General features: G+C 43.7%; 1 protein-coding gene across 2 annotated transcripts in view; it reads right to left on the reverse strand.

The window, feature by feature from the left end:
- Positions 1-2,168: 2,168 nt before the first annotated feature.
- arhgef40 (Rho guanine nucleotide exchange factor (GEF) 40) overlaps positions 2,169-13,667 on the reverse strand; it is a 68,402-nt gene continuing 56,903 nt past the window's right edge. For both annotated transcript variants that reach the window (XM_050067722.1, XM_050067721.1), the window contains 3 exons: positions 12,232-12,341; positions 8,861-8,904; positions 2,169-6,225 (listed from right to left, as the gene is read on the reverse strand). In XM_050067722.1, coding sequence (XP_049923679.1) covers positions 8,878-8,904; positions 12,232-12,341 — 137 coding nt within the window. In that variant the 3' untranslated portion in view covers positions 2,169-6,225; positions 8,861-8,877. The remainder of the gene's footprint in view (positions 6,226-8,860; positions 8,905-12,231; positions 12,342-13,667) is intronic.

Genomic DNA, 13,667 nt, shown 5'->3' on the forward strand with positions numbered 1-13,667 from the left:
CTGTACTATTGTTGTCGGTGAGATCAGTATGTTATATGAACATTATTCTTTAGTCTCTGTGACATATTAGGAGGATTTTACGACTATTTGCTTTAGATTTCTTACATATAGCTCCTTTAATTAATTTCCATATTTTCCTATATCAATTATTGTGTGGTGTGGGAGCATTTTGGGCGTTGGGGTTAATAAGAATTGTAGGATGTGTTGATAACAATCAGTGTTGTCTTTTATAATCAATTCTATGTAGTTTTCATATTTTCATACATTAACTGTGTGTAGTGTGGGTGCATTTTGGACAACAAATATACATACCTATTTCTAGACAGTGGGCGTGTATAGGGTTAATAAGGTTAATAGTGGAATTCCAGGACATATTGGTGATAATCAGTGTTGTCTTTTATGATCAGTTTTATGTGGTTATTTTCAGGAATGTTATATATTAATAGTTTAATGCACCCTCCTGTGTAAACGATGAATCTCCAGGATGTCAGCCCCTGTTTTCAGCTTCGTGACAACACATTAATCTGCTTATCCAATTGGTTTTTAAATGGTTTATGTAACTTAAGAAGTAGGATCATTCCTCCACCCCAAAAAGAAACACTCGATCCTTTAGTTTTGTTAAAAAAAAAAGAACATATGTGGGTATTTTATCATCACATCTGCTTCCACACTCTTTCTATATTTGATCTAGTCTGTTATAATGGAAGTCTGGTCTGCCGTTGTGAAAAATATCAATAAGTTTGATTCAATAATGTGATAATAAAACGCTCAAATCATGCCGTAAAGCTGAAATCAGTGCCCGTGTGTTTGTTTAAGAGATCACTCTGGTGGCAGATTGTTCCTCAGTGCTTTAAATCATTTGTGTCAAACTTGTATTCAAAGCAGAAAAAAAAAAAAAACACTGCCTGCTCTGACCTCCCTTCGCCAAAATGTCTGTGCCGGCATATTACTGTATCTCCCTCCAACATGCACTCTCATTTACAAAAGAAACGCTTGGCTGGCTGCCTATAAGTCAGTTTATCCGCGTGAGATGACCAACGTCCCTCTTTTTCTTTCTCTTTTTTTTCCTCCCCTCTCTCACTATCTCATACAGTGTGTGTGCGTATGATCTATAGTTCCCTGCCCCCCCCCCTCCCTCCACCTCCCTCCCTCCATCACCCCCTCCCCTCCTCCCTCCCTCACCCTAACCCTTCTTAATATGATGTAAANCCCCTCTCTCCTATCTCATACAGTGTGTGTGCGTATGATCTATAGTTCCCTGCCCCCCCCCTCCCTCCACCTCCCTCCCTCCATCACCCCCTCCCCTCCTCCCTCCCTCACCCTAACCCTTCTTAATATGATGTAAAAAGCTAATCGCATGCAAATGTCTGTTGTCCCGGTAACCGGGCCTGAAAAATCCCTTTGATGTTTCCCCCGACTCATTCTCTTCACGTTCTCTTTGTTCGCCACAGTCTCGCTGCTTTGTCAACATCCCCCCTTTTACCCCGCTCGCTCTCTCTCCTTCATCCATTCTGCAGCTCTCTCGGTTCCTCTCTTAGTTCTCTCCATTAGGAAAAAAAAAAAAAAAGTTCTAACTCTACTTTGTGTCTCCCTCTTTCTATAAGCCCCCCTCTCTATTCTTCCTCTCTTTTTTTTTCCTCCTCTCCCCCTCGCGCTCCTGCTCTCCCCTTGACTGTGCCTCTCTGTCTGTCTGCCCCTTCGCCCTCGCTCATTTCCCATCATTCCCACCTACTGTCTCCTGTCCTTCTCCTCTGTCGCTCCCTTTCTCTCTCCCTCAGTTCTGCCCCTTCCTGTCCTCCCCCTCCCTCCTCCACCTCCTCCTCCTCCTCTTTACCCACCCTTTATCTCTCATTCCTCTCTCTATGTCCCTCACATGCACAGATGGACACACACACTCGTGCTCTCAAACCGCCCTCCCCTCCTTTAGAGAATTTGATCCCTGGAACTATTTGATATGGCGCTGTACTGTAGTTATCTAATCATTCTGGTTTTTTGTGAGGCCCGGTGGAAGCGGCAGCACAGCTGGCTCTCACAGAGGAGACCCCCACTCATTACAGCGAGTTTAAGGTCACGAGGTTACAGGCCTCATTTTGAGGTTAGACCTGCTACAAGGCACTCGCACAACCTCTAACCCTCCCTCCTTCTCCTCTTAAATCCCCTCGGAGACGTTTGGAAGTTGCATCCAGTTTTAATTCAACACAGAGAAGTAAAAAATAACAGTACAATTATCAAGTAAGCATAACATGCATTTCCAACATTCCACATTCCTTCCAAAAAAATGTAAACATCAGGCAGAGTGTGTCGTAGAAGAAAAGAGCAAGAGGAATAAGTCTATACATTAATACTGCCTCGCCGCCACAAAAAAGTGAGGGGTTTTCTGCATATGACAATCTATACTGCAGTAAGAATGAAAGATGGTGTTCATTACATTGCTTCCAATATAACGCAATGTACCAAACAGCTAAAGGCCATGAAGTGTACGGGCCTTCTCCAAGCCAACAAATTACATATTGATTCAGAAACGGCTCAATAGCCATTTGCAATTTTTGAATTTGAATGCAGATATGAAACGTGCTAAATCTGATAACGGCAGCAAACTGCTGCTGCTGTCTGCAGACAGCGGGCTTGACCTCCCGCCATCGCCACCGCCGCCGCTGCTGGCTTTCGCTACCTGATGGTTTCGTATTGTACCTTAAGCGTGATATTGTTTGATAGCGATGCACATGCGATGATTGGTTTTACTGACTGTGTGCTTGCTGTCATACAATATGAACTACATCATCATATGAAATATTGATACCTTTTGTTTTGCCTGCATCATAAATATAAAATGACAGGTTTTATATATGTCATGCAGCACTAATGTTGATGCATATGGGATCTTCACTATAATTTCTATTAGTTCTGAGTTTGAATAAAACTCAGCAGTGTTACATGTATGAGTCTGTCAGAGAGGTAAAGGTCACAGAGCTCTATATGATATTCAGAGCATTAGCAAACTACTATTTGCTATGTAAAGATATATTTGAGTAACGGCGTCCTGAGCAAAGAATGAAGTCACGCTTCCTCTGTAGGTGTTGTAATCCAAGCTTCTCTGTTATTGTGGTTGGCTGTACATGCATGTTAGTGCATAATGAGCCCCTGTGTGAGTATCTTTGGCTAGCTAATCCCATTCTCTCTGTTCTGCCCTCAAACAGCGCTTGTTAGCTCTGTTAGCACTGCTGCCATTGTTAGCACTGTTAGCCACATTAGGTGCTAGCTATTGACTCAGCCACCTCCATGCTGAGAGCCAAATGTAGACAACCTCTGAATCATAGATAAGCTCTGTCATCACTGTTACCGTTGTTAGTACTGTTAGCTGATAGCTGTCAGCTCAGTCACCTGCATGTTGACAGCCGTATGTAGACAACCTCTGAATCATAGATAAGCTCTGTCAGTACTGTTACCATTGTTAGCACTTTTAGCTGCTAACTGTCAGCTCAGCCACCTCCATGTTGAGAGCCGTATGTAGACAACCTCTGAATCATAGATCAACTCTGTCAGCACTGTTACCGTTGTTAATATTGTTAGCCCTATTAGCTGCTAGCTGTTGGTTTTAGCCACCTCCATGTTGAGAGCCATATGCAAACAACATTTGAATTATAGATAAGCACTGTCATCACTGTTGCTGATGTTAGCACTGTTTGCACTGTTACGACCGGTAGCTGCTAACTCTGTTAGCTGTTAGCCATCGGCTCAGCCACCTCCATGTTGAGACCCATATATAGACAACCTTTGAATCATAGATATGCTCTGTCATCACCCTTACTGTTGTTAGCACTGTTAGCACCGTTAGCTGCTGGCTGTTGGCTCAGCCACCTCCATGTTGAGAGCTGTATGTAGACAACCTCTGAATCATAGATAGGCTCTGTCAGCAATGTTATTGTTGTTAGCACCGTTAGCTGCTAGCTGTCTGCTCAGCCACCTCCATGTTGAGGGCTGTATGTAGACAAACTCTGAATCATAGATAAGCTCTGAATATTTCTCCTTTAAGCTGCTATTTTGCAAGTGTAACCTATTTTTGTAACGCCTGTTCCATTAGTTTAAAGAAAAGTTCAAGGAAAGGTCCAAAATTTTGGGAGATATGCTAGTTTACTTTATTTACAAGAGTTGGTTTAAAAAAGATTGACCACTCTCATATCTGTAATAGCAATATAAAGCTACAGCCAGCAATCCGTTAGCTTAGCTTAGCACAAAAATAGGAAGCAGGGAAAACCGCTAGCACCACTATATTTAAAGGTCACAATCCAGCTACAAGTCTTTTTTATCAAGTTACACGTATTTCAATTGTTTTATAGAAAAAAAAAAAAGAAACTGTAAAAACTGCGTAGTTTTTCAGGAGCAAATAACAGGACTTTCTCGGACAACTTCACGATGACGACAAGACTCCAGGAAGTTACTGTGCCCAGCCAGGAAATAGTCTGACCCAAACTTCCCATAAAACCACAATTTGTTGATTACACTCTTTGTTTTAGTTTTTCTAGAGATTAAACAACTTGACATAAAGTGTTTAGGAGCTTGTTGCTTTTGGACAGAGCCAGGCTAGCTGTTTTCCCGTTTCTAGTCTTTATGCTAAGCTAAGCTAAGCTAATCAGCTGCTGGCGTTAGCTTCATATTTAACCTGCAGATATGAGAGTGGTACCATTTTTTCATCTAACTCCTGGCAGCACAAAAACACGTTTTCCAAAATGTGATATTATTCCTTTAAAATGCACGCTGAAGAAATCCCCCGACATCATAGCCATCATTAAGATTTGTTCAAATTGTTTTCTTTCAGCTCCAAATATTCACATCGAGAAGCTGATAAGAAGCATTTTGGGGCATTCTAGGAACACCGTCTTCCTCTGAGAAATAACCTAGAAGTGAGATCTGAGTAAATTACCTCTTCAGGAATAATCAGATGTAGTTCATGTCTTCTGGCCGTAAGCACAAAACCCAGTAAAAACCGGAATATGGCACATCGAACACATCCACCTTTCTCCATTTCATGGAGGTCAGGAAAGCTCAGATTAAATGTAACAACAATACCTCTTTGTACACAAATAAACATTGCACAAACACCCATTTTTGGCATATAGAATATGGTACTTATATCAAACGGTATAGCATTAAATTCATTATCAGTACACATATAAGGCACCAAGAAGCTCATGTTGCTGACATAAGTTACACTTTAAAGGAGGCTAAATACCACTTTGTCCTTGCCACTGTTAATACATCATTAGCTTAAACAAACAGCTGGATATGAAACTGTAAGACGTTCATTATCAAGGCAATGCTTTCTGTATGTGATCAGATGTAACCTTGCCTGATGTTGATTTAGCCACTGTACCAGGCTCTAAAACGGCCACAGTGAGTGTGTGTGAGCACGTGAGCGTGAATAGAGCTCCACTGTCTTATAACAATAAGAATGACTGCATGTGTTGAGGGACACTGTGTGTGTACTTGTGTGTGTGCATGCTCACACCACCCCTGCCTCATTTACATAGATGCAATCACACCTAGCCTATGCCACGCATTTTTACACAGGCAGGAGAAAAAAGAAAAAAGCCTACAGTACTCCATTCAGCGTTATGAAAATGACAAAGTACATAATACATTCTAAATCTGCAATCCTACGGTGGATTTACGCCCCGCATATTACTTCCTGTTTATTATCAGATGCTGGAGCATGTGATGCGTACAGTCAGCCAGCCAGGCAGTCAGTGGTTCAGACCAAGTGGTTTGGCCTAGTGGGGAGCCGCGGGGCAGACAATGGCCGCACTGTGTGGCTGAAGTGCCTTTGGTGTCAATGACTCTGCCAGCAACTGAGACTGGCAGATCCAAAATGGCGGAGTGCAGAGAGCCCTGCTGGTGCTTGTCATGGTTTAAACAGGGCAGTTTTGATCCTTTTTTTTTTTGGGAGGCAGCTTTTCTTTCGGGGGTTCATATCAGAGCTGGGAGGTTTCAAACGCGGGGAAAGCAGTGCAGTAGCGCTGCTCCGGCTAATCTGCTGGCATTTTATTTGTTTTAATGAGGCGAAGGGGGCATGAGGGGGGAAAAAGGGAAGGAGAGGAAGCATGTGGGAGAAGTTCAAATAGAGTCTGAGGGTCTCTCTTTTGTCTTCTTGCTCCTCGAAGTCCAGTTTGGCGTGCCCAGAGGTGGAACGGAGATGTTTAAAGCTTCAAAAAGTCCAGGGTCCAGTTTCTGATTGTAAAAAGGTACAGGACAAGACAAAAAGAAATTAATTATTACATTTTTACATTAATATTTCTGATTTTTGCATGAACTTTAAAGGTACACTATGCAGGAATTGTCGCTCACTGTTTGTAAACACAACATTCAAATGTGGCCCCTCCCTACACTGCTAGTGCGTACCCTGCAAGTTACATTTGTTGTAATGGTAAAACCAATACTTTAGCAAGCTAACTGGGCCAACTCCAACCCTAGATTGATTTTTGTTTCAACCTAATTGCCAGAAAAAATGTTTGTATTGTACATTTTCGCACAACACAGATCACATTTGCACATTATTTTATGGTGGATACAATGGAACTTGTGAAAGTTTGGTTTGGTTTGGTTGATCATGTTGTAGCTTGAAATACCCACATTTGGTGGTACAAAATCCGCTGGAAAAGCAGGGAGGGGTTTGTAAAAAAATGCCCAGGTTTGGTGAGTCAAAGGCTGCTGGGAAAGGTTATGATGTGCTGTTAAAGAGAGCCGGGTTTGGTAAAAAATAGTAGCCTGACAGGCACCTCGCCAAGGTTACACGCCATCCACCTCCTGATGACAAAATTCAAGCTCTGTCTGTTTTCATACTTTTAGCTTGCATGCACGATGCTTCTACCTGGTCTCTACCTAATTATAAAGTCCCGACCCAACATGTTCTCATTCTGAAGTCGTCAAATACCAACACTTGGTCAGTGAGTTCTGCGTCAGACACCAACGAAAAAAGGAGTGTGAGACACCACTTTAGTTTTGGCTTTAGTTTGAAACGCCACCGGACAAAATCCTAATTTAAGGAGCTAGAAAGTCACTATAGGGTAGGCGGGAAGGGTGGTGGATGGGTCCAACAAACACTGGACTTTCACCCGGGAGTCTGCTGTTTGCTTCCTGTATGCCAAGCCATGATGTTTTGTTTTTTTAAACCCAAAAACATGCTTTAGTTGCACAGGAAATAAACGTTAAGGTATATTTCAAAAGACCGTATGCATCTAACGAGCAGAAACTGTACTATTGCAGCTTCCAAATAAGTTCGAAAATAGCCGCCCAAGGACGCCATGACCGGAGATATGATGGACTCACTGTCTTTGGTTTAGTCTTACTCACTGAGTACGTTTACATGACACTTGAAAAAAACGAATTATTGCCTTAATCCGACTATAACTGGACAACTGAAGTGCATGTAAATGCGTTACTCCAACTAATATCGGAGTTCTCCAACTCCGATTAAGACATCCAGAAAATGCGATTGGAATACGATTTTCTCCGGCATGTATACGTCGTAATCGGAGTTAAACTAGTCAATACATGTGTGCATGCTCAACACCCCCCGCGCTGGCGTATGACCCCGGAACAGACAAGACATGCTATTGCTGTAGCCCTCCAACAGCATACGGCGTTCTTGTCTGCCTCTCAAAATCACCATGACCACGAGGGATGGCGTGCACCTTATCTGCACAATCAGTAACACGTACATTACATACAAGATGAACAAAGCTGTACGATTATCCATCTTGCTGCTGTTCGAAAATGCCGGTCTGCCGCCTGACTCCAGTTGTTTATTATTAAGTGACGTAATAGGTTAACTGGAAACGGGGCTGTATTAACCCGCTGAAACGATGCACATTGCCACCTAGTGTTGAGGAGGAGGACACGTTCCCGTCAGTAATTCGATTTTCTCAGTTGCTCGTAAACTGGGACAAGGACAGAAGTCCGATTAGACGCCAAAATCGAATTTTGAGCATAGCTCGATTAAGCTGTGCATGTAAACGTGCTGACTACTTGATGACCCAGGTGCTTCGTTTGGCTTTAGAGTTGACTGATTTGCAGGATGTATGAAGAGTTTGAAGATGATGCTATGAACTGATTGTCTTGACTGTCACATTAAACAAAAAGTTCAAATCAATGGGGTATTAAACAACTTCATCAAACAATAAAAACTAAGATTAACCAATAACACGGCGGTTAAAGACTGTTACCCTGTAGCGTCCTCCACGCTCCACACTTGCACACCTGCCTTTAATGAAAGGTTCCTGAGATGCCAGGTCAGGTGGCGCATTTAAGTAACAGGAAACCAAGACTTGCTAGAAACGGCTCTAACATGTACGTTTCCTATGAAAACAGGTGTAATTAACAAACGTAAATTGACAAGTCGTACCAGAGCATCGACAACAGAGGCACTGAGGATACCTAGTGAGTCGTACGAAGATGTTAAAGTCCACTGACCAGGCCAAGATGAATTGGGAGTGAGAACATGTTGCCCAACCTCACCTGCGTGCTGTTAGTGGCTCGGGGCTACACATAACTGGACAAAGGAAACTGTCCATAAATAAAAATAAGGAGAAAATCCAGGCAGACGAGTCTCTGCAGATAAATACACCGTCACACACTTCTTGTGGGTCATAAGTGAGATTCTTAGGAAAATGCTGCGTAGTGTACCTTTAAACATTCTTCATGATACATTTGTGATTTCTTTCCGTGAAGAAGAATCAGTAAAAGGTGGGAAACCATAAAGTGAGCGATGCAGGGATGCGGTGACATGAGCAGCAACATAAAGAGAGCAGCAACAGAGAGGGAAATAAGATGAAAGAAAGGTGCGATAAAAAAAACAGTAACTTACTCTCATTGAGATGACAGTTACACAGCTGTGGAGGGAGACTGACTCTGAGGAGGAATAAAGAAAAACAGAAACAGTCACATTTTTGTATGCTGTGCTAAAGTGTGTGTGCGTGCCAAAGCGTGCGCGGGCGCAAGCGGCAATCCTCCCTCTGTTGTTGAATATGTGCGTATCGCTGTCTGTGTGTTTGCCCTATCTGTTTGGGCTGCGTGTGTCCGTCTGTCTGTCAATCTGTTCCCAGCGCAGTCTGTTTGCCAATCTGTCATATTCTGTTTGCTAGATAAGGAGATTGAGAGAATGTGTGTGTGTGTGTGTTTGTCTGTGTGTGTGCATCAGTGTGTGTGTGTGTGTGTGTGCACAGAGCAAATTCATTTAAACTTTACCATGGAGATGGCAGGCAGGTATTGCTGTTTTCTTACAGCTTAGAAGATGCATACTGACTGTCTTCACTTTACTAATATATAGAGATGCCTGCGCTGTTTGAAGGACACCTTTTGATATAAATCACCTCTCTGAAACTGTAGCAGCTGTTGCACAATGACGCCACTAATCTCAGACATAGGTTACATTCAAATAGCTGCAATTCCACAGCAGCTGAGGGACATTTGAGTTGCAACATTCAGTCGGGAACCTTTGCTTCATGCTGTCCATGCTTTCTCTCCCCTCAGTCCTCGTCCATTCCCCTGTACTGTCCGCTATCGAATGGAGGCAGAAATAATTGAAAGAATACCTACAGAGGTGGACGAACGACAAGAGGTTTTTGCATTTTATATCTTTATTAAACAGCAGTAGTAGAGAGATGAAAGGAAATGGGAGAGAGACGGAGAACAGGCGGATTTGATCTGGGGATGTTGAGGTTCAACATGGACCCTGTTTGCTCATGTTTTGTCAAAAGCCCCTTTTACACTGCCAGATTTTCCGCGAATGTTGAGCTGCTTTGCCGCAAGCTGTGAGCGGATTGGCGAGTTGATCTGAGGCGCCCAATTTTCCGCCTCGTAGGGTAGTCATATTGGCGGAACCCTTTTAGTTTAAACAGACCGTGGCGGCCTTCCGCAACGGGAGGGGCTGTTGAAGACTTGTGGGAGGAGCTGTTGATGACGCCGCACGTGCGACCCACTGGCGGTGGATAAACAGGAAACAGCTGATAGCAGGAATTAGTGAGCAGCTAGTAGCAAGAGGGAAACGCAAACCTGACAGACACTGTAAAGATGACCAACTGGGGAGACAAAGAATTGCGCGCCCTCCTTGTCCTCGCAAACGAAGAGGCCATTAACTGTCAGATGACAGGGACGGTGAAGAACGGGCTGACTTACGAGAGAATTGCCGAAGGACTGACTAGCCGCGGCTTCCCTCCCATGTCACTGTTTACGTCACACGCTGAGCTACACGTTTTGTTACTTGCTCACGCCCCCCATTGCCCCGAAAAAGGCACATTCTGTATGAACAAAAGTAGGCAGGCGGCATTTTGCCGCACTCCCCGATTTTGTTTTTATACTGCCAATGCTGAAAGAAGACTGATTGCGACGTGCCTTGTGTTTCTTCGCTCTAGATGCCAGGCGTTTTTGCCGAAGCACTCTGAACTCCTCAAGTTAACAAAAATTTCAACTCAGAGCGGAAAACGCCCCACGACATGTCTTGTTTCGTCATCTTTTTTCCCATTGTCCAATCGGATGATTTGAGAGGCGGGCCTTCTGTGGTTGTCACGACAAGTTTACAGTTGGTAAACAACGGAGGAGAAACTGGTGGTAGCGGCTGCAGGATACCCAGAGCTATACAGCCCGAAAATAGCAGGTTGTCAAACTGCCCCTGAGTCATCCTAAAATATGCCTGGAGACAGCCATCCTGGAGGAGAAGCTCCTGGACCAACTGGTGGTACTCCCCATGACCCACCCCCTTTTTTAGGGTCTCATGTACCCACACAGATCTCTGTTTCCCTGCGGCCAACAAACTACTTCCTGACAGCCTCTCACCCTCAACCAGAGCTACAGCAAGAACACTCTGCCTCAACATTTTCGGAACTAGAGCAAGATCGGGGGCCTTAATTCACCCACTCAAATGAACAAATACACTGGCTCTATTCATACTAAAATTACTGTTTATTTAAATGGAACCTGGTGGTTATAACAATATAACGATTTTGAGGCTGCTTCCTGGTTAAACTAAAAGGTATCTCTGTAGGGATCCTTCCCATAATGTTGTCAGACACTTACAAAAACAATCTGAAACTGTCAGTGGCAAAAACAGGCACTTTTAGTGGACTTAAAGTGATGGTACGCACATGCTCCGAGTGGTTACGCTGCAGCCTGCAGTGCTCTCGCTCAATACTGGACAAATTTAAAAATATATTGTTCCCACTTCTCATTCAGACACAAAAACATGATAAAATATGGTCCAGGTTGAAAAATCCTAACGCTACCCTGTAACTCCTAACCCACAGGGTCACACCCTGCAGAGTGTTTTTTGGTTTGGTTTGGGTCTGTCACAAGACAACCCACACACAACACCGTTTTTCACATATTCAACACAGACACAAAGAAAAGCACACAGCTTTTCAGATGACATAAGCAGTTACAACAACTTATTTTGATAGCGGTCCCTGTTATGACAACAGCACAGACTGCTGGGCCTCCTACATCACTGACTCAAGGTTGAGTGAAGTTGAAAGTGAAAGTTATTCTTTAAGATTCCTCTCTGTCTCATCAGCCCACTCTCTCCAATCCTGCTTTTTTAGACTTCCTGGGAAATGCTGTCATTTCCCGCTCCTCTAACAGGCCTCGCTCCACCCCAGCATCCACCTGTAGGCTCTGAATGTATATTCCTCTCCAAAGGAAGTAAGTACGATCAGTCCCCGCTCCCTGCTGCTCTGAGTTTGGTGTTTGGGGAGTGACAAAATCTCTGCAACTGTGTGCATACTCCACATTCACATAATAATCCATTCTATGTGAGCTGGCTGAATGAACTGATACTAGTGACAACCGGAGCGTGGTTTGAAAGAATGCTGCACTCATTAGCAGTCTCAAGGCTCGTCTTTGACCATGTACAGCATCGCAAACTCCACCCTGATACTTCCTGGGGCCGTCAGAAAGTCCCATCAGGGACTTTTTTTTGGGGGAAACGCAGGTTCCTGAGTTCCTTAAAAAAGATTCCTGGAAAACCGTCTGATATTTGTGAAAGCGCCCGTGGTCCCACTTCACATTCCTCGCATTCCAAATCTATATTTAACCAGCGTTGAGCCATTTGTGCAAATAAAAAATGTTCTCATCCACCTTGGAATGGCTGGATTGTGTGTGTGTGTGTGTGTGTGTGTGTGTGTGTGTGTGTGTGTGTGTGTGTGTGTGTGTGTTGCTGTACATGGGTGCACTGTGACCCCCCACCTGTGAGTAACTTGTTGATCCGGAGCTTCTCCTGGGGTCCCTCCCAGACGCTGGGGATCCCCCCTCCTTCTGACTGCCGACAGAGGAGGAGTCTGAGCAGCTACTGTGGACTGAGAGAGACAGAGAGAGGTGGTTATAGGTTAACAGATCTTTAAATATATCCAGCAGCTTTAAGTCACTAAAAATGTGTATTTTTTCTGTTTTTGCTTCAGGTAGTGGACCAAATATCAAATAATAATATCACCCTGCATCCAGGCATGATTTGCATGCATGGATTCTCTGCTTATTTACATTAGCATTGTGTGTGTGCACTTTTATAACGCAACAAAACAACACTGTATCATAATGGTTTTCTTGAAATGAAAAATGGGGGGAGATTGGGTGTGGGAGAGACAAAGAGAGAGGAGTCAGAGAGAGAAGGCATTTTTTCTCATCCTGTTCAATGAATTTCTAACACAGCGTTCTGTCCCAGAGGACAATTCATGCATTGAAATCCTGAGCTGCTGCACTCAATGAGACACCTGGTGAGCAGTATGTGCATTACACTGAGCCATGAATGGGAAATCACTTTGTGCTCTAGGGCAACAGCGGCCTTTGGAGACTGGATGGTGGGTCTGGAATCTGAAGAATTATCTTTCCGATTATGTGTTTTTATTTGAATTTCAAACCCAGTGGACGGACCTCGCTTCTTAAAGGGGAACGCCACCGCTTTAGATGTTGTGATATTACCGTATAGTCAATATGTGATGTGTGTTCTGGGAGTTATTTCGTGACAAAGATCATACTTCCCTTCAGTGTGCCTGTAATGTTTCTATCAGCTGGTAATTTCCTCGTTTTTCAGATGGAGCTGTGACTCTACTGCGTGTATTCAGCGGGGAACTGTTGTGAACCTGTTGCTGATTATATGAGTAGGTGGAGAGCGCGCTAATGTTGCTGATAGCGTTGAGTACAATAGTAAGTGCAATATAATGATTTTTCAGTGTCTCTTACAGGTTTTATGGATGTTTTGTTCATGAGTTTAAAAGAATTGACAGCTTTCTCTTCATTCATATCGCTGCCTGAGCACTAAGCAGATACACTCACTGGCCACTTTATTAGGTACACCTGCTCAACTGCTCGTTAACACATATAGTTAATCAGTCAGTCACGTGGCAGCAACTCAGTGCATCAGAATGGGGAGGAAAGGTGATTTAAGTGACCCAGAACGTGGCGAACTGCTGATCTACTGGGATTTTCACACACAACCATCTCTAAGGTTTACAGAGGATGGTCCGAAAGAGAGAAAATATCCAGTGAGCAGCAGTTCTCTGGGTGAAAATGTCTTGTTGATGCCAGAGGTCAGAGGAGAATGGTCAGACTGGTTCAAGATGATAGAAAGGCAACAGTAAGTCAAATAACCACTGGTTACAACCAAGGTCTGCAGAAGACCATCTCTG

Source organism: Epinephelus moara, chromosome 17 (assembly GCF_006386435.1).
Source record: "Epinephelus moara isolate mb chromosome 17, YSFRI_EMoa_1.0, whole genome shotgun sequence".
NCBI lineage: Eukaryota > Metazoa > Chordata > Actinopteri > Perciformes > Serranidae > Epinephelus > Epinephelus moara.